Below are 25,078 nucleotides of genomic sequence, written 5' to 3' on the forward strand. Positions count from 1 at the left end.
GGCCAGGCCCTGGCTGTGAGCTGGGTAGGCTGCTCCATCCCTGCGCTGGCAGCAGGGGGTGAGAGAGAACCCCAGAGGCCCCAGCCCCAGAGGCTAGGGCATCCAGCCCCCCACCCCCTGCCTCATCTCCTCCCATGCCTGCCCCCACCCTCCAGGAAGACCGGTCCCTCCATCCCGCACGCCAAGCAACAGTGTGCCAATTTCCCAGAGGCCCCTGCTCCTCCTCACTGTCTCCTGCTGATTGTCACATCTTCTCCTCACCCCTCCTTGCCTCTGTCCCGCCCACCCCAGAGCCTTCTGCATTCGGAGAAAAACGTGCTGAAAGAGCTTATAAGCAGCGTGGGGTGAGGGGGCTCTCACAGTCCCAAGGCCTGGCCGCAGCCACACCCCCAGCCCTGCCCAGGAAGTGTGGGCCCAGGCCCTGCAAGCTTGCTGCTCAGCTCAGGCCCCGGCCCTCCCCATGCTGCTGCAGCCCCAGGCCAGGATGCACACAGACACCGCTCCCACTCCCAGGGGCCCCGCAGGGTCCAGAAGCCAGCCTTCCAGTCTTGGCTGGGCCACAGACTTCAGAGTCACAGGATGGCGGAGACGGCGCTGGGTGCTGGCCTCCTGTTCCCCACCTGTCACCCTGGGGGCAGAGACTACCTCTGCTCCTGCAGCAACAGGGACGGGCCCTCTCCCTCTGGAGTGAACGTCCTTCCTTTCCAAGCAGCCAGATAGAGGCACCCTGCCTTGGGAGCCCAGAGACACTGGCCTCGGACCCCAGACTGGCCACCTACTAAATGGGTGGCCTTGGAGAAGACATGTGTTTATCCCACAGCCACTTCCTGCTCTGTTCGCGGGGATGACATCACCTCCACCTCACGGGAGAGCTGCCAGGCCCGCATGTGATTACAGATGTAAGCTGTAAGTCGCCAAATCCACGGTTGTTCCTATAATTATCATTTCGCATCTGACAGCCCTTAATTATGCGAAGACATCGATCAAGACGTCCCCCGCCCTCTGCTCTACGCCCAGTTTTTTCCGGCTGCTCCTGAGGACAGCCGGTAGCTCACCTGCCCCCAGCCCAGGGCGGGGTGCCAGGGTCGGCAGGGCACAGAGGGCCGGCCCACTTCTGCTGGCTGCGGTCCTAGGAGCAGGCCTGGAGGAAGGAAGGAGACCCTGGTACAGCAGCTGCCCCGGGCCGCTCCCAGCCCCGCCCTGCTGGCGGTGGGAGGACAGAGCCCTGCGTGAGCTCTTCACAGAGTGGGGGCCCGGTGCTCCTGAGCCCTCCACTGGCTCCGGCTCCTCTCATCCTCTCTTCTCTTGGCTCTGCAAAGCAGGCGCTACAGTTAGAGGGAAGCGGGGCTCAGAGAGGGCAAGTGACTTGCCCAAGGCCAAAAAGGGCAACCCTAATAGTGAAGCCAGAATTCACGCCTTCAGCATCTCCAACTATCCCAGAGCAACAATAAGCAGGACAGGTAATTATCCTTGTCTGACCAAGGAGGAAGTTGGCTCAGAGAGGCAAGGCCGGGTCCAAGGTCACCAAGTGAGTCATAGGCAGTGCCAGGCCAGGAACCCTGGCATTTCAGTTAGAAAAGAGTTGAGAGAGCGCCTCGCCTCATCCTCTACAGATCCAATTCCGAAATGGAGAAACTGAGGCCCAAAGAAGGAGGATAGCCTGGAAACAAGGATACAGGATTAAGACTTGGTAAATTAGTACAGAAAGGATGGATAATTCAACAGATGGTGTTGGGACATCTAGACATCCATTTGGTAAAAAATTAGACCCTCTACCTCACACCCCATACCGAACCAAATCCCAGCAGCTCCCCTCCGTGTCCTTGCCACCAACCTCTTCCAGTCACCCTAGACACATGTGCTGAGCCCTGCACAGTGGGAGGTGAGTGAGGCCTGGAATCTCCACTGAGTGACCCCCATGGATGACTGAGCAGACAGCAGGCAATTCCAATCCTAGGAATCAGTGTGATGAATGGGGTAGGCATGGGCTGCTCAGGAGCACACAGCCAATTACAGGAGGAAGGACAGTCTGGAGGGCTTCCTGGAGGAGGAGATGCCTGCAGCAAAGCTGGAAGGAATGGACCTGCTGGGATGACAGGTCAGCGAGCCTGGACTGCGGCAGAGGGAGGGAGCAGAAAAGTATGAAGGCACGAGCTTGGCAGCTTCTGTTTGGGGGAACTAGCTTCTTTTCCTATGGGCGTATAAAAGCTTTTTCTATGTGAGGGTATTTACCTTCATCTATACTGTATATTTTCTCTTATTTGATCATTTTACTTTTATTTTGCTTTTTGTATAAAAATTTAAATTTTCGGGGTGCCTGGATGGCTCAGTCGGTTAAGTGTCCGACTTCAGCTCAGGTCATGATCTCAGGGTCCTGGGATCGAGCCCCGCATTGGGCTCCACGCTCAGCGGAGAGTCTGCTTATCCCTCTGCCCCTCCTCCCCCACTCGTGCTCTCTCACACACTCTCTTTCTCAAATAAATAAAATTAAAAAAAAATTTTTTTTTAATTTTTATGTAGTCAAATCTACCCCTCTTTCCCTTTATAGGTTTTGCCTTTGGTATTGTGTTTAAGAAAGGTAGGCCAAGGTTATACATCTGACTCCTATTTTATACTGGTAGTTTCTTGGCTTCGTTGTTTACATTCAAATCTGTAATGCGCCCAGCTCTCTGTCTGCCTCTGTCTACGGCTCCACGCGGACGTATGCGCGCACGGAAAGAGGCTGGAAAGCCATTTCTCTCAAGCGTTAAGATTAGAATTCCTTCTACTTTACCTCTTTCCAAGTTGTCTGAATTTTCTCAACAAATGTGTGCTTCCTAAATAGAAAAGAGGAGTTTAAAAATAGAAAAAAACATACATTTTAATCCATCTGGAATGTATTTGGGTGTGAGGTAAGAGGCAGAGATCTAATTTTACTTCCACCAAATGGATACCTCAGCTGTCCCTGCACGGTCTGTGAAGTCTGCCATCACTTCTGTGTTCGTGGTGCGCGTGCACTGCTTCTAGGCTTTCTGGTCTGTCCCAGAGCAGCCCCTTCCCCCCGGGGGGGCGCTGCCTGGAGCGCCTTCCTCATGGCTGAGCTCCGCGCCCTACGCCGCCCCTGGGGTCCCCGCCCTGCTTTAAGGTCCTCAGCACCACGCAGCCCTGCAGAGACGGGAGAGAGCTTGAGGGGTGCCTACCCACAGAGTCCGCCCTCGTGTGGGCTAGGTCTTGGGCATGCCACATCCTCCTGTCATCAGCCTGTTTTACCCTCGCCACGTGCCAAATGGGAGGACTGATGTGCCAGAAAAGCCTGGGAGATGTCAGCTGGGAAGGGGGCGGGGAGAGGGCAGAGGGGCGCCTTCCGATCTCCAGTTTTCCCATTCCTAAAATGGGGAGTGGGAAAAAAAATAACATTAAAAATAAAAAAATAAATTAAAAATAAATAAAAATAAAATAATAAAACAAAGTGGGGCTAAGACCTCACGTTATCCTCTAAGCCTGGCAGGGGAGAGGAGAGACAGGCAGGCCCTGGCAGGATTACTCTGGCCTTGACCCAGGAGATTTGGGGGAGGGGGTGGCCTGGGGAGGTTTGAGATGTATTATAGCATTAGGGCCAAGCGGGGAAAGGGATCAGAGTCCCCACCCCCAGCCAGCTCTTGACAGCCTAAGAGGCCGGATTGATTTTTCTGGGCTACAGAGAGCCAGGCAGTTAGGCCTGTCTCAGACCCTTGCTTCTGCTGGGGTGCACCGAGAGCGGCTCATTAGGCGGTAGGATGAAAGCAGGCCCAGCCTGGAGCAGCCCACCTCTCTGCATCCATCCTGTGGGTTACATCAGCCCACGGGGAGGTAGGAGTGGAAGAGCTGGGGGATCTTCGCGGGGGTTATCCCGGGCCTTCAGAGAGCCCTGCCAGGGCCACAGGCTGCTGGCTGGCTGCGCCCCCTATCATCTCCTGCCTCTCCCAGGTTCCCTAAGCAGACACTCAAGGAGGTCACGGAATGTTAGCCGCTTCCCCTGAAGTGTGGCATGGCCACTCCAGGCACCCTCGGCACAGCCAGGGAGGAGCTGGGGTGGCGCGTCGGGGTTCCCGAAGGCAGAGATGGCACGGCTTTATTGCGGCGACAAATCCGCCGCTCCGTGCGCTGCAATGGACCGGGGCTCTGCCGGCCTCCCCTCTCTCTCACGGATGCAACATCATCATCTCCGATTTTCTTATCATCATGGCAACCCTCCCTGGGAGACAAAGAAAGTCACAGTCCGTGTGGGCAGCCCATGCCAGAGGTGCTACGGGAGCCCAGGGGAGGGGGCCCGGTTCTTTTTTGGTTTAAGGGGGCTAATTCTTAGAGGAATAAGCATTTGCCATGAGCCTTGAGAGGTAAAGAGAGGAGGGGCATTCCAAGTAAGAGGGCAGCCTGAGCACAGGCCCAGTGCTATGAAAGGGTGAGGTGATCTTGGGAGGGGTGGGGTGTGTCGGGGGTAATGATGGACTTCCCCCACAGGGGTCTTCCTGCATGGCTGCAGGGGCTCTGGTCATAGTAGACAGGCCACTGGTGGTGGGGAGACTTTGTTGTCTGTGTCCCACCCCCACTGTGCACTTCCTGGACTCTAATGGGGACCACTCTCCCCTCCCACTCAGCCCCGGGCACAGCACACTTTCCCATTTCTGTCTCTGGAATGGCCTCATCCGGCTAGGCTAGAAATCATCGGGTGCTGGGAGGCATCATATGGGACTCCCTCAATCTCTTCCACAGCCAGTCTGTTGATTACACCTTCCAAGTGAATCCCTCCCTTCGCCGGGAACCTACATATGCCTCCCCCAGGTGAGGCCTCTGCCCTGCTGTCTGGCTCCCTGCTCCCCCGCACTCCAGCACCTTACACTCCCCACAACCTAAGGAGACTGGTCCTCGCACAGCCTGAGTCTGGCAGTGCCCCCTCCGCCCAGGACAGGGAGCAGGCTTCCCAGCACACAGCCTCAGGCCGCCTAGCAACAACCTCCCCTCCTCACACCGGAGCCACGCTGAGGCCAGATTGCTTTCAGTTCCCAAACACAAGAAGCTCTGGCACCCACAGCATCCCGTGCCTTGAACACTTCCCCATCAGACTAGACAGGACTAACTCTCAGACATCAGCTCAGGCCAGCTCTCCTGTCTGGGGTTTTCCTGAGCCTCAGCAGTGAGCACCCTGGGTGGCCTGGGTGTGTTGGTTCTTGTTGAGGAAATAAGGAACTGGTGCATCCCAGACAAGATTGCTGGTGTGAGGCAGACGAGGGGGCATAGGCCTGGGTAGGCAAGCAGAGGGCAGCGCACGCCAGGCCTCCAACTCTGTGGCCTGAATAAATCACTTATTCTTCCTGGAGCCCTCTCTGTGAGATGGAGGGGTCAAACAAGCTTAAAACAGCCCTCGAAAGGCAAATGTACCATAGAAATCCAAGAGAGTTGACGGTCGCTGTCTGTCTCCTTCATGGTCTTGGGCCAGGAAGGTTCTCCAGGTATCCAACCTGTATGCCTCTTGCTACATGAGAAGCTGGTTTTGACACTGTGCTACCTCGCCCCGACACGCAGTCTTCAGGGGGCCCTGGGGGACAGCGTGAGAACTGTCTTCTGTCCTACCCAGTCCTTAATTGGCAGTATTAGAGTAATGAGTCACAGACAACAACCAATTAATTATCTCCAGTTATAAAAAGCTTCACTTCCCCTTCCTAGCTGTCGAGTGAGCCAGCCTCCTGCTGCCAGGCTCCTCTACTCCCTAGGGGCTGGGGGCAGAAGAGGGCATTTCACCCCTCCGGTCTGGTCCTGTTTCCTGTTTCCTTATGTGTCCAGTATGTGTCCTGGGGCTGGGGGACAGTAAGAGCAAAGGCTTGGAGGAGGTGGGACTGCGTCGGGCTGGGGGAACAGGAAGGATCGGGCTGGTAGGGCAGGAAGGAGGCTACCAGCTCCAATGCAGAGGAGGGGGCTCCTCCCCGCTCCCCAGGATCCACTCCAGCACTGCGGGGCCACTGTTGATCCCAGAACCTTGGAGGGCTCCTCCTCTGGCATTCAAGCCACGCCCACTCTTGCCCCAAGCTCCTGGTCCCACAAGCCACGCCCACTCTTGCCCTGCACGCTCTGGGTCCCACAAGCCACGCCCACTCTTGTCCCGCACGCTCCTGGTCCCAAGCTCTTCCTCCATGAGGCAACTTCCCAAATCCTCCTCCCGCCCCTCCTTTCTTCCCCTTCTGGCAAGTTCTCAATCACATACTCAAAACATGCGTGTCCTCCCTTCCAGCCTTCATCTTCCTGTGGCTCCTCTTGTAAATCTATCCTGGACTCCAGGTGTGACGCACAGCTTGAAGCCTCGAGATCTCCATCCGCATCACAGTTAAACCCGCCCCACAGTGGCGACCTAACAGGGCAAGCTCCCGGCAAGCTCTCGGCTCCCGGCTCCCGGCTCCCGGCACACAACAGGTACTCAATAAATGTTAACTGTTCCTCTCATGGTTTATTTCCCAGCCTGAGCAGGGTCATGATGAAAGGCTTCTGTGACTCACCACCCACAGTTTGTCGCCCCATTTCGCAGATGAGGATCAGAGAGGTCCGGCTTCACAGAAGAACTTGACCCAGGCTTGTCGGAGTTGGGAGGCGCTAGGAGAGGCTCCCTCAAGAGGACTTGAGGGGAGGCCGTGCCTGGGCAGGGGGAGGGGAGGGGTCCCCAAAGTCAGAAGGGAAGGTGGGGCTAAGAAGAAGCACAGGCCCAAAGTTGGAGCCCCTGCCCCTTTTGGGGGCCTTTCCTCTACTGCCTTGGCAATGCTCCTTCACACCCAACCCATGCCCCCAGAGCTCACTCCGGGGCCTGTTTGTTCAGCAAAGCTTACGGAGAACCTACTCGGCACCAGCCCCGACTCTGAAACGCCGGATTGCTATTCCCTCCCTGTGTCAGGCCAGAGAGCCCAGCCCCCCTCATGGTCCCCAGCCGGCCATCTCTGGAGGGACTGGGGAGAAAAAAGAAGGGGGGGGGAGAGAGAAAGAAAGGGTGAGCAGGCTGAGGCTAGAACCCAGGAAGTGGGTGGGGAAGCAGAATGAGGTGAGTGACAGGGAAGGGGGAGGATGCTCATCCTCAGCTGGGAGTCTCAGAGGGTCGCCTGAGGTAATCTCAGCCTGTTCTGCGGAGGCCCTGACACCCAGGGCTGCAGCAAAACCCTCTCTCTCACAGCCAAGCTGGCCTGTGGCCTCCTGCGGCCCCTCCCCCCTTTGCTCCACACCGGGCACCCCAGACGTAGGCATTCGCAGAGACTGCACGGCTTGGGCTCCCAGTCAGCTCAAAACCGGCCTCGGCCCACCACTTCCTCCACCCTGGGCCCTGTGCTGGCCACAGCCACGGCCTATCACTTCCTGACTCTGAAGCCTGGGATGGGCCTGCCCTGGGCCTACGGAGGGCTGTCAGATGTCCTGGGAGCTAGGCCTTCCTCCAGCAGCTACTCCGACAGCCAAGGGGCTTGCTGCTGGGGAGCTCGGCCGTCCTCCTCCCTCTGCGTCAGCTGTCTTCCCTCCCGGAGCTGTTGGACCCACACTTGCCCCGGGGCCGGATCACAGCTCTGCCCCCTCACTGGCATCCCTGGCTCTGTTTCCCCTGTGAAACGGGGGTGACGACACCTAGCTTGGGGACTCGGTGGGAGGAACGAGAGTGGCCGTGTCAGTGCTCAGCACCGTACCCAGCACGGACACCCAGTGCCCGCTGCCTGCCGAGCTCCTGCCCTTCCCGCAGGCCCCTGTCCCTGGGACCTGCCTGGTGGCCTGGGGCAGGCCCCTCCCTCTCCCTTGCCTCAGTTTGGCATGTCCCCTTCTCTGGGCTGGGAGTGGGGACGTGGTAATGTTAGACAATTGACACCTGCTTCTCACCACTCGGGGGTCATGACCCCAGGCTCCTGAGTCAGGCTAGTGCTCTGTTGGTCCCCAGCACAGGCAGAGAAGCAGGGCGGGAAGGTGGACGAGCTTCCCCATCCTCCCCCCATCCAGGGAGCCTGGTGATACCTGGCCTCTGACCTCAGCTGCCACCCACACCCTTGGCCACTCCATCCTGTTTCAAGGCTGGCTCAATTTGGAGGCTGGCTTCTTTGTTTAGACAAGCAGGAGAGAGGAGGAGAACTGTTTTCCAGGCAGCAAAGCTTTTAGATAAACACTATTTATCTCCCTCCCTTCCCTCCTGAAGGAGTTGGGTTCCTTCAGAGAAGAAACTAGATCCAGCCACTAACAGCGCCCCAGGGACGGAAGCCCAGCTCGGCTCAGCTCAGGGTCTGGCCTGGCCAGGGTCAGTGCCGGACACTGAGCGAGCCTTTCTTCCTCCTGCTGCCAGCTCTTGACAGGCCTGCGGCTCAGGTGACGGAGCCCTGGGGCCAGGCCAGGGCCCTGCCAGCTCCCAGGCTCCGGGATGGCCTGGCCCACCTCCTCACCCTCCCCTCCAGCCACCCGCCTGCCCTCCTGCCTAGCTGCCAGGAAGCTGAAGGCTTCTGCTCACCTTGGGGGCGAGGGGAATGAGCCCTTCCTCTTAGAGTGTCCCTCCTGGAGCTCCCCTTTCTGCCCAGGTCCCATGTGTCTGAGCAGAGTTCACCAGCTCCATCCAGGACAGGATGGCCTACTTCCCTGCCCGCCTGGTTAGGCAGATTCCCGAATGACCATGGGCCCGTGTTATAGAAGGAGAAACTGGAACCCAGCGGGGCACTGCCCCATCCAGAGCCGCCCGGCAGAGTGAGGAGACCCTTCCCCCAGGCCCCGGGGTGCCCTAGGTCCCCCGACCCCGTCCCAGCCCGGCTCACCGGCGTGGTGTCATCATGGGACCGCTGGTAGCGCTTCCAGCGGCAGCCGTAGATGCCCGTGAGGCAGGAGAGGCAGAGCTGGGGCTCGTAGTACTGCAGCGGCTGGTGTCTCACCATGCTCTCGCCTGCCAACGGGCGCCCGGCCCTCAGGCGCCCATCGAGGCCCCCGGCCGCTCCTGCAGGGGGAAGCACAGGCCTGTGAGGCAGGGGAGGGCGCGGGGACTCAGCGCCAGACACAGCAAGAGTCCCTGTCACCCTGTTGGGTGCCAGTCCCCGCCCAGGGCCCTGCCGTGAGGCCTACAAGCTGGAGGCCTGCACCCCCGCGGCTCCCCCGGGCCGGTCTCCCGCCCCTCACCCCGACCCCGTCACCCCCAGCCACACCTGCTCTGGACCTGCCCCAGCTGCCTCGGCGCAGAATGCTTTGCCCTTCGAGCTCCACAGGGCGCCTTCCTTCCCCTCCTCAGGTCTTTGCTCAAATGTTCTTTTCTCCACCACACTTTCCCAGGCCACCTCCTATAAAACTGCAACCCCTTCCCATACGCCCTCAGCCGTTCTCAGCCTTATTTTCTCAATCACGTCCTCCAGTGTACTTCGTTTAAAATAGACCGGGCACGGTGTGACCACTGTATGGCTCGCCTGGCAGGTGTTATGTCCCGAAGCCGATTGACAACTGGGTAAACTGAAGCTCAGGGAGAGGAAGGGACAGCGCCCCGCATGCAGTCCAAAACCTGGCTATGGCCAACCTGAGAATCTGCTCTTGTGCCCCAAAGTGCTCACGGCTTTGGGCTCCGGGAGTCCTGCCGTGGTTGCGGGGACAATGAAAGGTGTCTTGGAGGTTAAGTCGCTGCCACCAGGAGCAAGTGCCCTGGCCCTGCTCGGCACCCTGGAGATGCCTGCCGGGGGCTCAGCCGCTCGGGGCTTGCATCGGCCACACGGCCCCTGGCTCGGGCGCCTCACACACCCTGACGAGGAGCCTGGGGCTCACAGCATCCCAGCAATTTGCCCAAGGAGTCAGGACTCAACCCCAGGTCTGTGGAACTCCAGAGACTCTAAGCCACATGTTATGTATGGGGTCCTGTCCTCGGTCTTGGAGACAACGTGAACGGGACAGGCACACTGATGCCCTCAGGGCCCCACAGGACCAGTGAGGGACAAAGCCAGTCACTTACTGTGCACTAACTCTTATAGCGACCCTGTGAGGTATTATTTTTTTATCGAGATCAAATTCACAAGCCAAAACATCCACCCTTTTAGAGGGTACAATTCAGTATTTAGCATATTGTTTTCAGTAGTCACAAAGTCGTGCAATCATCACCACCATCTGATTCCAAAGCATCTTCACCATCCCAGCAAAACACCCAGACCCATTAGCACTCACCACCCCATCCCCCTTCCCCCCCCACCCCTTCCCCAGACACCACTAATGTACTTTCTGAACCTATGGATTTGCCTATTCTGGACATCGCCTATCACTGCAATCATACAATATGTTAATTAATAGTTCTCGAGGCTCATCCTGTTCTAGCAGGAGTCAGTACTGCATTCCTCTTTAGGGCTGAATGACACTCAATTGTATGGACAGACCATTTTATCCATTCATCAGCTGAGGGACATCTAGGTTGTTACCACTTTTGAGCTGTTAGGAATAACACTGCTAATGAACAAGTTCTCGCGTGAGCGTGTTTTCATTTCTCTTGCATACATGCTTTGGAACAGAAGTGCTGGGTCATATGGCGATTCCATGTTCAACCCTTTGAAGAACGGCCAAGAGCCATTTTGTAAAAACAGCAAAGCAGTGCACCATTTTACATTCCCCATGTATTATCATTATCACTCCCGTTCTCCAGATGGGAAATCTAAAGCACAGAAAGGTTTAGCCACCACCAAAGGTCACACAGCAGAGCCTGTCAGTCTGGCTCCAGGGGCCTTGCTCTAACCCCGGGGTTGGCAAATTGTAACTCAGGCACCAAATCCGACCAGCCACCTATTTTTGTATAGCCCACAAGCTGAGAATGGCTTTTCTGTATTTTTACAGTTCAGGGGCAAAAAATCAAAACAAGAGTATTTTACATGAAAATTATAGGAGAGTCAGGTTTCAGTGTCCATAAATAAAGCTTTATTGGCTGCAGGCATGATTGTTTGTTTACGTAGTCTATGGCTGCAAGAGAAACTGCAGAGGGGAGTGGTTGTAATAGAGACCGAAGGGCCCACAAAGCCTAGAACTTACTGCCCAGCCCTTGACGGGGGGCAGTCGCTGACCCCTCGGCCACTGGGCTGGCCACAGTGGCTCAGGAGCTGGTATTCTGGAAAGAGTAAAGGTGGGCTGTGGGTACTTAGCATTGTGCACGGATACTTGAGCCATCCGTGTCAGGACACGCTTCCAGGAGGCAGCCCCGAGCTGAGGCCTGTCTCTGAGTGCCCCAGGGGCCGCTCCGGAGCGGCAGGCTGGGCCTCAGGCCCACCCACTACTTCCACCTTGGCCTCACTCAGGGCCTCTACCTACCCTCATCCCCCCCCCCCCCCACCAAATGCTCACCTCAGCACAGGGATTAGAGCCTCTGGTCGGTAAGAGGGGGCGAGATGCATTAGGGCCTTGCTGGGAATATCGACTGACTCGGAGCCTCCTAACTGCTGGGAATTGTCTGGTGTAGCTTCTGGGCCCGTGGCTCCCTGGGGAGGCATGTGGACTACGGTGAAGCTGCTGGGGGCTCTGGGAGCCAAGCCGAGCCCAGGGCTTAGGGGATGTGTGTGCTGTTGCAGTCTGGTGGCTTAGGTCCCATGGGCTTGGGGAGAGGGGTGGGGCCGTTGGGAGGGGTGCTCTCAGCTTTACTTTATTCTACTCCAGAAAGATTCTGTGCTCACAAATGTACTCCCACATTCCCAGCCTTCCAGATCTTACAGAGCCAGGGAGCCAAATCTTACCCCAAGATTAGGGCCTCTACTGGCCAGATCAATCACATGTGTCCCACCTTTGCCCTGTGGCTGGGGCCTCCAGGGTTCTTCCTTGATCCTTGGTTTCTCAATCTGTAAAATGGGTAACAGCCTGTGCCTTGACTCCTATGGGAGACCAGATTATGGGGGGAAGGGTACAAGGAGGACAACATCGCTGCACTGAGGTATACAGCAGGTGGACATTGCGTGAACAGGAGCCCACACCCAGGCTCCCCTGTTCTCACACGCCTTTTCCAGGACTCGCCGAGCCCGGGACTGATTCCCACGTGTCCCCTGCCCTCCCCCGCCGCAGCCCGCAAACTGAGCATTACAAGGCACCAGGAATGGAAATTCCACTTCACATCAGGGAAGCAGAACTGCCTGCATTAGGCCTCGGCCCAGGGCTCAGCTGATCGTGGCTCTGGGAATCGCCTCCCCTCCCTGCCACCCTGCCTGGTAAATTTTCACACTGTTCATAACTGCATGGGCATCTTGGGGAGGCAAACCTCTTCTGTCTCCTCTGCATGCTCCCCTGGGGCCTTTTCGTCCACTCCCAGGGCTTCAGTTACCAGGTGTGGCCAAGCCCACTCAATCACTGTCTCCCGACTGAGACAGCCAGCGGCTCCTGGCTACCTCCAGGAGTATCCCCCAGGCCCTACAGACCCAGCACAGGCCACCCTGACCCCCTTACCACCCCAGCCTGCTTCTAACATCACTCACAGCCTCTTTTCACCAGCCCCTTGGCCACTGGCCTGGCCCAGGTCTCATCTCTCCCCTAGACAGGAAATCCTCTGGCCTCCCTATGGAGGTCACACCCCACCAATCTGAGTCCTCCCCTGTGGCCAGAGTGAGCTCTTTAACAGGCAAATGGCCAGGATCTGACTCTCCTAGCTTCACCTTCCAGAATTTGCTGTCTCTTCTGCTGATGAACACCTCCCCATGCTTTGAGTCTCAGCTCAGATGTGACCTCCTCCAGGGAGCCTGCCCTGAGCTCCAGGTTTGATTAGAGGGTTTCCCAGCTTCCGATAGCCCCGAGTGTCCCTCAGTCTTCCCCAGGCACCCCATGTGAGCATGGCTGATGGGCCTGCCTCCCCCATGGAATGGCCTGAGTTATTCCCATGTCCCCAGTGACCAGCCGTAAGAGGTGGGGGACACTGGGGACTTGCCAGACTGGACTTCTGCGGGGGCCCGGAAGTTCTGCTAACAGAGATGTACTGTTCAGTCACTGAGCAGTCAGACAAGCTCCCAGAGACCAGACTCTCCCCAGCCTCCCCCGATACCTCCTCTTCCTGCCAGGGCTAATGACATTACTTAGGATTGATCGATTTCTCCAAGCCACCTCCAGGACCGCTGACACTAGCCAAGTTCCCAAGAAATCCCTAGCCAGGATCTCCTCCTGCTCTGGGATAAGAGAAAGCCCTCACCTCTGAGCCTGATGTTCAAGGGCGTCCCTCCATCCAAAGTTCCATTTTCTGTCCGAATTCCTGGCCCCTGCCCTGAACTTCCACAGCCCCCTGTTTTATACACAGAAGGGCCTGCAAGGGGCTGGGTCTGGGCACCTGCTACGGAGCAGAAGCAGGGTACTGGCACCTCTAGGCTCCTCTCCCACCCTGACATCCTGGACATGGACCTGACCCACGTCCCTGCTCCTCTCTCGCGTGACCACCCTCACTGCCCAAGCCTGTTCTCTTTCCTGAGAGTGGAAAGAACTTCAGGCCAGGTGTCAGTGCCCAGGTTCCAGCCTGGTCTTCAACCGACCTGCTGTGTAACCTCGGATGGCTTACTAGCTCTCTCTGAGCCTTACTTTACTTGCCTGAGAAATGGGGACTAGATGGTCATGACCTCGGGGTCATGAGATTGAGCCCTGCATTGATCACCATGCTCGGCATGGAGTCTGCTTGATATTCTCTCTCTCCATCTCGCTCTGCCCCTCCCCCCGCGCTCTCTTTCTCTAAATAAATCTTTTAAAAATTAAAAAAAATTTTTTTAAAAAGGACCCAAGGCTGCAATAAAAAGGAATAAAACACGGATATATGCTACAACAGGAATAAATCTTGAAAACATGGTGCAGAGTGAAAGAAGCTAGTCACAGAAAGTGACATGGATTATACCTGTGTCATCTCCTGATGACAATCTTCCAAAGTCGACCTCCACAGCCGCCTTCTGTGCATTGGAAACATGGGCCCCAGGTGAATGGATGAACAAACCGGTCCACCCAGACAATAGAATAGTTCTCAGTGACAAAGAGAAATACGTGATCAAGCCGCATAAATACATGAAGAGACCTTAAGAGCATATTGTTCCATGACAGAGGCCAGTCTGAGAAGGCTACATACTGTATGATTCCAACTCCATGACGTGCTGGAAGAGATAAAGCCATGGGAGCAGTAAAGAGATCAGTGGTTGCCAGGGGTCGGGGGCGGGAGAAGCATGGAAGATTTTTAGGGCAATGACACGATTCCATACGATGCTGTAATAATGGGCACATGTCATCAGACATTTGTCAAACCCCACAGAATGTCCCACACCACGAGTGAACCCTGGTGGAAACTATGACTTTGGTTAATAATCCTGTGTCAAAATGGTCTCATCAGCTGGAACAAACGTACCACCCCAACATAGGCTGTCAATAACGAGGGTCGCTGGCGGGGGGGAGGGAGAGTACGGAGCAGCTCTCTACTTCCTGATTGATTCTCCCGTAAACCTAAAAATGTTCCCCAAAGGCTATTACTTAAGTACCTATAGCGATCAATTGATGAATAGATAGATAGGCAGGAGGGAGAGACTAAGTGATTGACCCAAGGCCAAAGAGCTAACTGAGAAGAAGGGAAGATCTGAACCCGGGACTGCCGAGCCTTTCCGTGCTTCCAGCCCCAGAGGGAAGGTCTGCCCATTCCTGGGGCATTCCATGTCTACACCGGCCACGATGTCTGTATCCCTGCAAACTGCACATCAAAGGGCCAAGCCCAATATTTCGGTTGGCACCAGGGGAGCAGGGGCAGGGAATGGGGCCGAGAACCCAGGGGAGGAAAAGGGAAACCCCTGATGAGTGCAGGGCTGGAGGAGGAGGAGACCTGAGCTTCTCGAGCAGTCTGCCAGGACCCCGGGGAGGGAGGCAGGGCACACGCGTGCACGAGGAACAGCCCCCTTTCTCCCTGGCCACAGCTGCCTTCCCTGGCTTCAACCCCAGCCCAGCCTTGGGTGACCAGCAAGCTGGGTGACCCCACAAGCCTCTGGCCTCGGCTTTCCTGTCTCTGTCATGGGATACATGCCACCAGATGATCTCCCAGGGCCTTTCTGGCACACACCCTAAAGCCTTTTAACCACCTGCTCTCTCTTCAGCCTCAGGAGAAAGGCAGAGACGGGGCAGGAGAGGAAGGAGGGAAAGACAAGCCCCACGGTCCTTGCCCAGTCTGAGGAGAAGAGGCCCCTCCCTTCCGAGGACGAATGCTGGGAGCCCTCAGCCTGCTGCTGACTAGAACAGTCAAAATGAGGATGACAGCTGCAGGAAGGCCTGTAACATTGTTAGAGGCCTAGTCACCCTGAGCCCCAGGCCAGGGCTGCCCCCGCCCAGATGCCTCCACCATCTTTGATGGGGACCAAGGGATAGGTAGTCACAGGCTCGATAGCTCACAGCAATGACCCCAACATTCCCCTAGAGTAAAACCCAAGGCATAAAAGGCACAGGGCTATGAGGATGCCTCCCCATAGTGCTCAGGGAACATGGCCTTGGAGGTAGACCAGGCCTCCCTGTGGTTCTTCCTCACTGCCCTGCCCGTGCCCTGTGCCCAGCACAGGTGTGCCTGTGAACGGCCTTCTCTCTGGGCCCCTCTGCTCATCTTCAAGGCCTGGAAAACTCCTACTGGGCTCAGCTCAACAACCGCTCCTCCAGCAAACCTTCCCTGCCCAGGTCAGGGTCTCTTCTGGGTCCCATTAACTCCTGTGCCTCCTCGGGTCCCAGCACTGATCATTGCAGGGTGGCTTCTAGGAGAGGGCAGATCTAAACGGAATTCGGAAATAAGGAAGGATATGTGGCAAAGTGGGGGAACATGGGGGCTCTAGGTAGGGGGACAGCACAAGGAAAGCCTGGTGGCAGGGATGCATGAGCAGGGCCTCCTGCAGAGCTGAGGGCAGCCCCAGGCTCCAGCCAGCAAGTTAAGCCCCATGGGGGCTCCATCTGGAGGTGGTGGGGGGCCTGTTGCCAACAGGAGACTCCTCGCCCTCTGGGAGCCCAGGGGTAGCAGGGCACCTCCAGCCAGCTCATCAAGCCACCAAACCCAAACCCAGGAGACAAATCCCTGGCCCCAGGGCAGGGGCTGGCAGGGGGCAGGACAGACAGGGCTGATAACAGGATCACCCAATCCCAGACCCTGCCCCACTGCCCAGAGGCCTGGGTTTCTGCAGTTAGCTTCTGAGGAGCACTCAAGCATTTACCACCATCCCATCTGTGGGCCTCTTCAGATGGCTAGAATGGGGAGATCTGGCTGCCCCCAACTCACTGTGCGGCCCTGGGCAAGTCGTTCCACTTCTCTGGGCCTCACACAAAGCCCGAGATTTAATGAAACCAGCAGAGAAGGTACCCAGATATAAGGAAGGAAGGGAGGCTGTCATGGAGGCAGCTGCCTGGGGGGAGAGGCTGGGGGAGGGAAAAAGATAAGGCGGGTCAGCGGCATCCCCCTCCATCACGCCTGCCCATTCTTTGGGGAAAAGCAGCTCAGTGGCCAAGGCCTGGCCTCTGCAAGAGCCCTCAAAGAATCAATCAGGCCATAATTAGGGTCATTATTAATCTCTTTCCACAGTGGTGCCAGGGTTGCTGTTTATCCAACACTTCCATGCCAGGAGACCTCTGATTTCCGCTCCGAGCCGGCCAAGCTGGCCCGATCTTCCGGGCGGCCTGGCCCCCGCCCCCCACAGTGGGAGCCCCAGTTCTCCTGCCCCTCTCAGCCATCCTCCTGCAGAAAGGGCTCCCTGCTTCTCCCTCGAGAAGGGACGGCTTCCTTGGAACCGCGGCCTCTGGGACAATTTATCCCCTACCTAAAGCTCTTAAGCTCCCCTGGTCAATGTTTAAGAAGCCTCTGCTCTGTTGCAGGCCCTGCCGGGAGCCAAGAACGATCCACAGAGAATCAGACATGAATCTTCCTTTCAAGGAGACAAGCTCACTGCACAACGACCGCCACGACGACACCCCGTGCACAGTGCCTTCCAGCGCACGCAGGCTTCCACGCATCGGCTCATGGAAGCATCTGGCCAGCTCTGCAGGGAAGCACCAGATCCCCGGCCTATGGGCCCACGGGGAGGAGAGGCTGGTGGAGGTCAGGATAGGTGGGCTGAGCTTCAGTGAAGGCCCTACGGGGTCAGACCCGCGTGTCTTCGGTGTGTTTGGAGCTACAGGCTGGACAGGAGCCAGGAATGCACCCTGCCTGGGGGACCTGGCTTCTCTTGGCATAGGCAGGACCACTGCTTCCGAAGTCGGGACTATGAGCGTGGGCTGAGTAGTCCCCAGGAGTGACCTGGCCTTGCCCAGAATGCCGAGCTTAGCATCTCAGAACTCAAAATCTCTAGCTATAAGCTGTCTAAACCAGGGTCTTAGAATCGCCTCACTCAAGACATACAATCACGGAATCCTGGTGCAGTCCTACAGGGATCTAAGAACTATCCTTGGATTTCAGACTATTTCAAATGTCAGCACCGAGAAAGATCTGGAGCCATTCCATCCAGCCACCCTTCTCATGCAGAAATCCCCTGTACAGCTCCTAGGAGTGGTTCCCCAGCAGAGTGGCCTGCATAGGCTTGCATACATCCTGTGACAGGCCCCTCCCTCCCTGGAGGGCTGAGTGCTTCCCCCCTTGAAGCTGTCAGGACCCCTACCCCTCTTCCCTGGCTGGCACTGACTGGGGTCTTCCCAGAGCAGGCAGAGTGAGCAAATATTCTTAGGGCTTCTGGTGGGGCCTCAGGGGTCAGCCCAGGGGCCTGATGAGGGGGAGCCTTTCATCAACCTCTCACCTCACTTGACACCCCAGTGCCTCCCAGGAGCACGTGACTTTTTCCAAGGCCTCTCCCTGGGTCCCCGTGAAGTGGGGGTGGGGGAGGGGGGCACCCGAATGGGAGGAAAAGGAGAAAGCTGAATCTGGCAGAGACTTGCACTGGGCAAACCTGTCCAAGCCCAGTTTTTACCCCCAGAGGGAATGGAGAGCAATGATTTATTTTGTTTATTTATGTAAAATAGCAGAGTTATCATACAAACGGGCTTCCCAAAGCAGGCCCTTGGGGACGAGAAGAGAAGCAAGGCCTACCATTTAAGGAATCTTTCTCTTGCTTCCTTCCCCTTACACCTACCTGTGTAGCCCTCCTCACACCACTCTGCTCCGAGCACACCACATTATTCAGTCTCCCCACCTCCATGCCTTTTGCTCACGGTGGGCCCTCCCCGCCACCCCACTTCAAGTCCTATCCATCTTAACAAATGGACCCTGTGCAAAGCTTGGTTCGACCCCCCATCCCCCCAGAAGCCCACCACCTCCTGTCTCTGTGTTCCCGTCATCTGGCAGAACTCTTGAGACATGATCGCAGGTCTCTGTGCCCGGTAATTATCTGCTTCCGTAGCTGCCTTGTTCACCAGGCTGACAGCTTCTCCAGGCTGAGATTTTGGAACTATTTGGCCAAGCTTTTCTGAAGAGCCCCAGTGTCTGTGGCCCTGCACGGGGCAATGGGGACACAAGATACCCCAGGCCCCATCCCTGCGAGGGGAGTCACTGTGCAGGGGGCCTGTGTCTCTGCACGGGGCCTTGCACCAAGCAGGCCCTGGTTTATCTGTCAGTCAGAAAAGCTGGTCAAACGTGCGGTGGAAGGAAAGATCAGAGCCTCTTCAACCATGTGACTGCAGAGACGGTTCTGAGCCCGTTTCCACTTCTGCTCCTGAATAATAATTAGCCTCTCCCAATTTACAGAAAAAAAAAAAAAGTTACCAAAAAAAGTCTCAATTAAGTATTTTCTCCCACAATTTTTGCTTAACCCCCTGATCTGTTTGCACACATCTGTTCCGGGTCTAGTAGAAGATGACCTCAGCATTAGCACAGAATACTGACTTCCTGTCACTCCGTCTCTCTTCATCGTGGTGCCCTGTGAAGGACGGGGGCCCCTCTACTTCCAGGCATGTCTGAGAACCTGGGGCCTGACCTTTTCTTCCCTCCTTTCAAATGTCTTGGTCTCCCTTCCGTAACCAAAGAAAATTGGACTTACTCGAATGCTGAGGAAGAAAGCTGCAGCAGTTTGCTGGCCCAGCACGCCTTGAAGGTTCATGCCAATTCCGTGATTCAAGACCTCCAATTCCACCATTTGCTATTCATTCCTTTGGCTGAAGCATCACTTTCTCTAGGATTATCTTTTAAAATACAGATCTCCCCTGGAAATGGGAGCCCTTTAAACCCCCAAACTGGAGGTCAAGGAAACTTAGTTTAATACATGGCCCTAGAGGCAGGAAATCACAGGGACTGAGAATGTGCAATGAGACCCAGTTCTACCACCTACTAATTGGTATAATACCACCAGACCTCAGTCTCCTTATCTGTAAAGTGGGGATAATAATTGGTATAATACCACCAGACCTCAGTCTTCGTATCTGTAAAGTGGGGGTTATTATTATTACTGTTGTTTTTTGTAAACTGTAAGGCGCTGTCCCCCTAGGAGAGGCAGGCACTGTTATAAGCAGCCAGTGTGCTGCCCGCTGTAGCTTGTCTCTAACTCCTTTCTCCCCCTACCCTTCCCTTCTCTTTTCTTTACCTGGAAGAAGGTATCAGCAGCTGTGAGCGGGGCTCCTGAGGATGTCCTGTCCACGGAGGTGGTGATGTCACTTCCCTGGGACAGCTGAGGGGACAAGGGGACAAACCCAGTCAGATCACTCATCAGTCCACCCTGCCTTCTGCTCTCCCACCTGACCCTTCACGAGTCCCCACACGGTGCCCACCCTGTGCTGGGTATGGGCCCCAGGGATGGGCCACACCTTGTCGCTGCCCGGGGAAGCCGCCGAGTCGGTGGGTGGTCCAGTTGTGGGCCACCAGACCCCGCACAAGCAATCCTACCTCCATGCATGCTGCCCGCAAACCAGCCCCAACCCCAAACCCAGGACAACCAGTACCCCAAACCACTCTCGCCCCCTCTGGAACCCAGGGAAATGCAATCCAAGTCCCAGCCACCCTGGAGAGAAACTGGGGCTGCGTGTGGCTCCTGGGGGGCGCTGAGGCCCTTTCGTGCAGCCCAGAGACCTGCTTCTCCGGAGGTAGCTGCCCAGCCAGCTGCTCTTCTAAGGCAGCTACTGAGGGCGGGCCGCGGGGCTGGAGGCGGGACCTGGGGCACCGCAATTATGTGGCTAACTTCTGAGTCATGCACTGCCTCCCCCATCCCCAGTTCCTACAGCCAGCAGGGCAGCCCTCCTGCTCAGGAACTGGGAGGACAGACGGTGCCAACAGGCCTCGGGGAGAAAAGGAGAGAGTAGGCAGCCCCGGGGCAGGGCTGCTGGCTTACAAGGATGCTGCTACAATGCCCACCAGGGCACGCTGAGGCTGGCATGGCTGGGAGCCTCCCTAGGCCTCCCAGAGAGCCAGAGGCAGAGCCAGGGCTGGGACCTAGACCTCGTGCTGCTGTGCAGACCCACGACAGGGGTGGCTCAGGCCCGCTGCCCAAGCCCATGCCAACACGAGAACTCTCCAGCCCCATCAGGCCCCAGAGCCACACGCTGGCAAGAAACACACAGCCAAGTCTCAGCCTCAGACTGGAGGGGGACCGAGCTGGACTCAGAGACAGCTTCGAAGAGACATCCAGCTCCTGAGACACAGACCCCTGGGGCACCCCAACCCTGCCTCCTACCTGCAGTCCCCAGCTTTCTCCCAGGGCTACCGTCTACAAAGCATACTTCCTTCCTGCGTCTCCCATTATGACCCTAAGTGACAGATGGAATATAAATAGAGCAGGGCTTCTCAAACTTCAGTGTGCAAACAGATCACCTGGAGACCTTGTTAAAACGCAGTCTGACACAGTGCTTTCTAGGAGGTCTAGACTGGGACCTGAGATTCTTCATTTCTGACCAGCCCCCAGCTGATGCTGGTGCTGCGGGTCCAAGGGCCACAGTCTGAATAGCAAGAACACAGTTGTTAACAGCATGAGCACTGGGGTCAAACTGTCCAAGTGAGAATCTTGACTCTTACTGTGTAACCTTGGGCAAGTTACCTAATCTCTCTGTGCCTCCATCTCCTTATTATAAAATAGTAACAATGACAACAGTATTAAACCTGACTCATAGAGGTTGATGTGAGGACTAAATTATGTAAAATGCTTAAAGTGATTATTATTTCAAATGTAAAAACGGAGACTCTGAGAGACGGGCACAGCGAGCAAGGTGGCAGAGCCAGAATTCAACCCCAAATCTCTTCATGTACATCCTGAGACACCAAGCCACCAGAAAATGTCACAGCCGGCAAGCCCTCCCCCACACGTGGAGATTGAGGCCCAGAGAAGGGCGGGGAGCTGGCAAGTTTATGAGAAAGTTGGTGTCAGAAATCCAGGCTCATGACTCCCAGCCTCCTGTTCTTTCCACCTAACTATCCTTCTGCACTGAAGAGAAAGTGTCACAGATTCTCTCTGAGGGGTCCCAGCCTCTGCTGTCAGCCTGCACCAGGGCTGTAGCTAGCCTGGCAGCCAGATGTGGGAGTGGCGGGATGTGGAGGCCGCCCCCCTGCCCACCATGGCCCGGGTTCCCCAGTGCTCTCAGGGCCCCGCCCAGCAGGCTGGGTGAGAACGGTCTGGCGGCCTCCTCCCATCTCCATCTCCTACCTCCAGGCTAAGGCACGGCTTGGTCTCAGGGTCCCCCAGCTGGGGTGGCAGGCAGAAGGTGACATGGCCTGGGCCCAGCTCCACCCCCACCTTGGTTTCCCAGCACAGGGCCAGTGGGAGCCTGTGAGTCACCTGAAGGAAGTGCCTGGCCCCAAACAGGAAGTGGCTCTTCAAGCTGAAAACCCCTCCAGGATCCCCAGGGCCCCGCAGCAGGTGGCTGGGGGAGCAGAGCCTGAGGAAACTGACCGGGATATAGTAACACCTATTCGGATTTTACCTGAAACTCAAACGTGGTGTCCATCCTCTGGACTGTGAAACGTGGCCAGGGGCTTTTCTGCTGTGTGATCTTAGGTACATCAGTGCCCTTCTCTGAGCCTTTATTCCCTCATCTGCCGGATGTGGGGCTGCATTACAAGACTGCCTAAAAGGACACCTGGGTGGCTCAGTCGGTTAAGCGTCTGCCTTCAGCTCAGGTCATGATCCCAGGGCCCTGGGATCAAGTTCCACGTCAGGCTCCTTGTAGGGAGTCTGCTTGTGTGTGCACGCGCTCACACTCTCTGGCAAATAAATGAATAAAATCTTAAAACAAAACAAAAACAAACAGAAAAACAAGACTGCCTATGGCCTGGCATTCCACAATGAAATGAAGGGTTGGAGGAAGCAAATATGGGTTTTAAAAAAATGAGCAAATGCATATATAAATGAAAGGTATGAGTGAATGCAGACACATAGATTTAAACACCAGCCGTAGGACAAGCTCCATCATTTATCTGATGTTAGCTGTATGATAGAGATCTCGCTGATGAGATCTCCTCCCACCCCCTGAATCACCCTGAGGCACAGGGAAAAAGGGCTACTGCCCAGAGCCCACACATCACAGACAGACGCTCACAAATGAACATAGCAGAGAACATACGGGAGACTCTGCCACAGGACATCCGTGGGACCCACGAGCATGATCTGCTCCCCTAACGCCACTCAGGCCCCCCTAAAACCCTTCCCCATTCCTTGGGCATGAGGAACGAAGAGGTGATTCTGTCCCGATGAAGAACTTTGTTGCTGATGGTGGTGGAGGTGGGGGTGGGGGTGGGGAATAGGAGGGGACCAAGAGGCAGGAATGTTTAGAAGCAAATTCAACTGGTCAAATCCTTTCTCCAGACAGCAATGAGCAATAGCTTCTTAGATAACAAAGTATCTGTTTCCCAGGAATGCCAAGCAACTATTTTTTGTGGGGTGGGGCTTTTCTCCCTATTTCAATTTGTGGTCCTAAGGGTACTCATGAATTAGTGTGGTACCCACAATAAATGCAGAGAGTGGCCAAAGAACATCTCACAGTATCTTAGAATTCACATTACTCCAATTAGTGTAACATGAAATGTGACACGCACTCTTTACATTGGCAACTAGGTGGACCTGAAAGGCTAGGACTCAATAGTTTCAATTCTATAAATGTTTAAAAATTTGAATATTTCATCTCGATTCAAATGATTTTATTTTAAAATCTGATATTCACTGATTATAATGTGTATAGTTTTGATTTCCATAGATAATTTCAAGGCATAAAAACGATTTTTGAACATACAAGTTTTCTTTTCTTTGCATTTAATTTACATTTTTGATGGAAATATACTCAAATTCCATGCACTTTAAATATAATTGCATTTTTTTTTTAAAGACTTTATTTATTCATCTGACAGAGAGAGACAAAGCGAGAGAAGGAACACAACCAGGGGGAGTGGGAGAGGGAGAAGCAGGCTCCCCGTCGAGCAGGAAGCCCGATGCGGGGCTCGATCCCAGAACCCTGGGATCATGACCTGAGCTGAAGGCAGACACTTAATGAACGACTGAGCCACCCAGGCGCCCTGTAATTGCATTTTATTTTTGATCCTTCAGATTGTTACTATTGATAACCAACTTTCAAATGATGTGCAAATCTTGATTATAAGGATATAACTATGATGATCTCACTAAAAGGAACACAATATATTTTATGAAATAAATAAGGAGTAACGTATGTTTTATCACTCATCGGAACATCACCAGCCCACCAACAAAACACCCAGATGTGTACTCATAATTACATTCAGTCTTCTTTGCTATTTTGTCACTTTCAGTTGTATACAATCATAACTTTACATGTATATTTCAATTTAGATTATGAAGATAGAACTGTTAAGGTGAGAAAATCAAATTATTTTATTTAACAGTTTCTGGGTTTGTTTTATAACCTTCAAATATCTGACAGAGATACATGGGCCTCTATTTGTTTTTTTTTTTTTTTTTTTTTTTTAAAGATTTTATTTATTTATTTGAGACAGAGAGAATGAGAGAGACAGAGAGCACATGAGAGGGGGAAGGGTCAGAGGGAGAAGCAGGCTCCCTGCCGAGCAGGGAGCCCGATGTGGGACTCGATCCCGGGACTCCAGGATCATGACCTGAGCCGAAGGCAGTTGCTTAACCAACTGAGCCACCCAGGCGCCCCATGGGCCTCTATTTGTATTTTTGCTCTGGGCCCTGCACACTTGGCATCGGGCCTTCCTGTTTACCCCCTGCTCCTCAGCAGGGCAGGCAGGGAGGGGCCCGGGCCTCAGGACAGGTCTTGCAGTGTCCTAGTCGTTAAGCCTGGTGAGAGCAGGACCCTGTCCATCTGAGCACAGAGCGAACCCTTTCCACAGTACGTGCTCCACAGATGGTTGTCAGATGTGCTAGTGATTAAGAGCGGTGACTAACCACTCGGCTACCTAGCTCAGTCCATCCTGATCATGGAGAACTTAGTTCAGGTTCCAAAGTAGACAGGGCTGGGGGCTGGAGCCAGGTCTCCCAGTTGGGGAGCTCTGTGGGATTCTGCTCTGGAAGCTGAGAGAGAGCACGTGGGCCTGAGGGAACAGTGGAAGCACAAGGAAGCTCTCAGAAGGTCTTGCCTCTAGCAGACCACACAGTCCGGGGGCACCTCTTTTGCATCCCCCTTTCTAACAGGTGCAAAGAGTTATCACTTACTGGAACTTCCTCTGGGCCAGGCTCCACATAATCAGCACCATATATGCTTTATTGGAATATAATCCATGGACTAATTCTCAGGAGAGGCCTCTGCCATGCTCCACCCACGTCCCCTGGGATCCCTTTACTGTTCAGGGGCATACCGGCTAGCATGGTCCCTCCCAACAGCCAACATCTGTGGAGGCATGTGGGCAGACTGCCCTGAGGCTGCTAGAATCCCTTTGCTTGCGGTCATGGCCATTCCCCGGGGCCCCCTTTACCAGAGACCACCTGGGTAAAGATCTAAGTTCTCTAGTATCCTTGCTCTGACAGTCAGCTCTGGCCCCATGTCTGCAGAGCTTCTCTGCAGACTGAGCCAAGTGCCCTTCCACTCTTGTTTCTCCTCCTCTTTCTGGTTCTACTTTCTCTATTCTCTTAGCAGCTTCTTTTCTGGAAAACTTCCTAATATATCACTCTCACCTGAATCCTTGTCTCAGGGTCTGCTGCTTCTGCTTCTCACCTGAAACCATGTCTCAGACGGCTATGAGGTCGGTGCCATTAATTTTCCCATTTCCGAG

The 25,078-nt window shown here is 55.2% G+C and overlaps 1 protein-coding gene across 1 annotated transcript in view; it reads right to left on the minus strand.

The window, feature by feature from the left end:
• GDPD5 (glycerophosphodiester phosphodiesterase domain containing 5) overlaps positions 1 to 25,078 on the minus strand; it is an 81,824-nt gene that overhangs the window by 31,311 nt on the left and 25,435 nt on the right. Inside the window, exons 2-3 of the mRNA XM_021704667.1 lie at positions 19,479 to 19,562; positions 8,769 to 8,944 (exon numbers count right to left, since the gene is read on the minus strand). Of these exons, the coding sequence (XP_021560342.1) occupies positions 8,769 to 8,885 (117 nt within the window). The 5' untranslated portion in view covers positions 8,886 to 8,944; positions 19,479 to 19,562. The remainder of the gene's footprint in view (positions 1 to 8,768; positions 8,945 to 19,478; positions 19,563 to 25,078) is intronic.

This window comes from Neomonachus schauinslandi, chromosome 11, assembly GCF_002201575.2.
Source record: "Neomonachus schauinslandi chromosome 11, ASM220157v2, whole genome shotgun sequence".
NCBI lineage: Eukaryota > Metazoa > Chordata > Mammalia > Carnivora > Phocidae > Neomonachus > Neomonachus schauinslandi.